This window comes from Pleuronectes platessa, unplaced genomic scaffold, assembly GCF_947347685.1.
Source record: "Pleuronectes platessa unplaced genomic scaffold, fPlePla1.1 scaffold_324, whole genome shotgun sequence".
NCBI lineage: Eukaryota > Metazoa > Chordata > Actinopteri > Pleuronectiformes > Pleuronectidae > Pleuronectes > Pleuronectes platessa.
Genome location: NW_026519014.1, coordinates 15,539 through 17,500, shown reverse-complemented (window position 1 = coordinate 17,500; position 1,962 = coordinate 15,539). Strand labels below are relative to the sequence as shown.

General features: G+C 55.6%; 1 protein-coding gene across 1 annotated transcript; it reads left to right on the top strand.

The window, feature by feature from the left end:
- The first annotated feature begins 113 nt into the window (after positions 1-113).
- Positions 114-1,451, top strand: LOC128436368 (GTP-binding protein Di-Ras1). The gene is made up of 3 exons (XM_053418135.1): positions 114-567; positions 651-821; positions 921-1,451. Exons 1-3 carry the CDS (start codon positions 430-432, stop codon positions 1,209-1,211), a joined length of 600 nt encoding a protein of 199 aa, XP_053274110.1. The 5' UTR covers positions 114-429; the 3' UTR covers positions 1,212-1,451.
- The last annotated feature ends 511 nt before the right edge of the window (positions 1,452-1,962 follow it).

The following is a 1,962-nucleotide window of genomic DNA, read 5'->3' as shown; positions in this document are numbered from 1 at the left end:
TCTTTTCTCATCGACCCTCACACACTCAACAACATGTCGTCACTTCCTGTCTCTCGTCACTTCCTGTGTCTCTGTCGTGTGTCTCTGAGTCATTGTCTCTGACTCTCGCTGGTTTTCACACGTCAGCCTTTCTCAGCTCAACGTGTGATTCTCAGCTCTCTGGTTCATTTCTGCAGTGAAGACGTCACTTTGATCACAGCTCAGAAGCTGCAGGTTCAAACTGTCTGTGTTATACATGAGGCACAGACAACTCCCAGAATCCACCTCTCTCTGTAGTCACACCTGATTTTAAGGATTTAACTTAATATCAAATATCAGAACCTCCTCGAGTTCTGGAATCTTCAGGGTCGTTGTTCAGCGTAACTCAGCGTCTCCTCCTCTCGTCTCAGGTGATTCTTCCAGAGCAGCAGGTGGACTCCATCTCCCAGAATGCCTGAGCAGAGTAACGACTACCAGGTGGTGGTGTTCGGAGCCGGTGGCGTGGGGAAGAGCTCGCTGGTCCTTCGATTTGTTAAAGGCACCTTCAGAGACACCTACATTCCCACTGTGGAGGACACGTACAGACAGGTAGCTCCTCCGACTCTTCTGATCCATGTGTTCTTCTCTTGATGTGGTTCAGACCTCTTGATTAACTGATGGATTGTTCTCAGGTCATCAGCTGTGATAAGAGCGTCTGCACGCTGCAGATCACCGACACAACAGGAAGTCATCAGTTTCCCGCCATGCAGCGCCTGTCCATTTCCAAAGGCCACGCCTTCATCCTGGTCTACACCATCACCAGCCGCCAATCACTGGAGGAGCTGAAACCGATCTACCAGCAGGTCGGGTCCTGCAGCTCTTTCACTCTGAGTTGATTTCCTCTGACGTCAGATCGCTCCAGACTTCTAACTCCCGACTGTCCTCACTCTGTGTCTCTCCAGGTCGTGGCCATCAAGGGCAGCGTGGAGTCCATTCCCATCATGCTGGTGGGCAACAAGAGCGATGAGATGGCCCAGCGGGAGGTGGAGACAAAGCAGGGCGAGGCTCAGGCCGCCGCCTGGAAGTGTGCCTTCATGGAGACGTCAGCCAAGATGAACTCCAACGTGAAGGAACTGTTCCAGGAGCTGCTGACGCTGGAGAAGAAGAGGGACATGAGTCTGAGCATCGATGGGAAACGGTCGGGGAAACAGAAGCGAGCTGACAAGCTGAAGGGGAAGTGCAGCGTCATGTAGAGCGACGGCAGGACACCCCCCCAACAGCTCTTCTTCTTCTTTTCTTCTTCCTCTTCTTCTTCTTTTCTTCTTCTTCTTCTTCTACTTCTTCGTTGGTGTCAGAGCACTGAAGCCCAGAGGAACAAAATGATGAGAATCGAACTGGAACATTTCTCCCGGGGTTCTCAACTGTGATGTGGCCCCAAAATATAGTTTTACATGTTGAGCTCCTGCCTCCAGCGGCACTGTAATAAAGGAACATTCCACCTGAGTGTAACTCACCTAATGTCGAAACATCTAAGTCCTGTTTGACAGGAGGGGAGGGTGTGTTTGTTCTGTCCTGATCGGTCAATAAATCAATAATCAATAACTTAACGTGTTGGCCCGTCAGCCACCAGGGGGCCGTCATCCACCAGGGGCCCGTCAGCCACCAGGGGCCCGTCATCCACCAGGGGCCCGTCATCCACCAGGGGCCCGTCATCCACCAGGGGGCCCGTCATCCACCAGGGGCCCGTCAGCCACCAGGGGGCCCGTCATCCACCAGGGGCCCGTCAGCCACCAGGGGGCCCGTCAGCCACCAGGGGGCCCGTCATCCACCAGGGGCCCGTCATCCATCAGGGGCCCGTCAGCCACCAGGGGCCCGTCAGCCACCAGGGGGCCCGTCATCCACCAGGGGCCCGTCAGCCACCAGGGGGCCCGTCAGCCACCAGGGGGCCCGTCATCCACCAGGGGCCCGTCAGCCACCAGGGGGCCCGTCATCCACCAGGGGGCC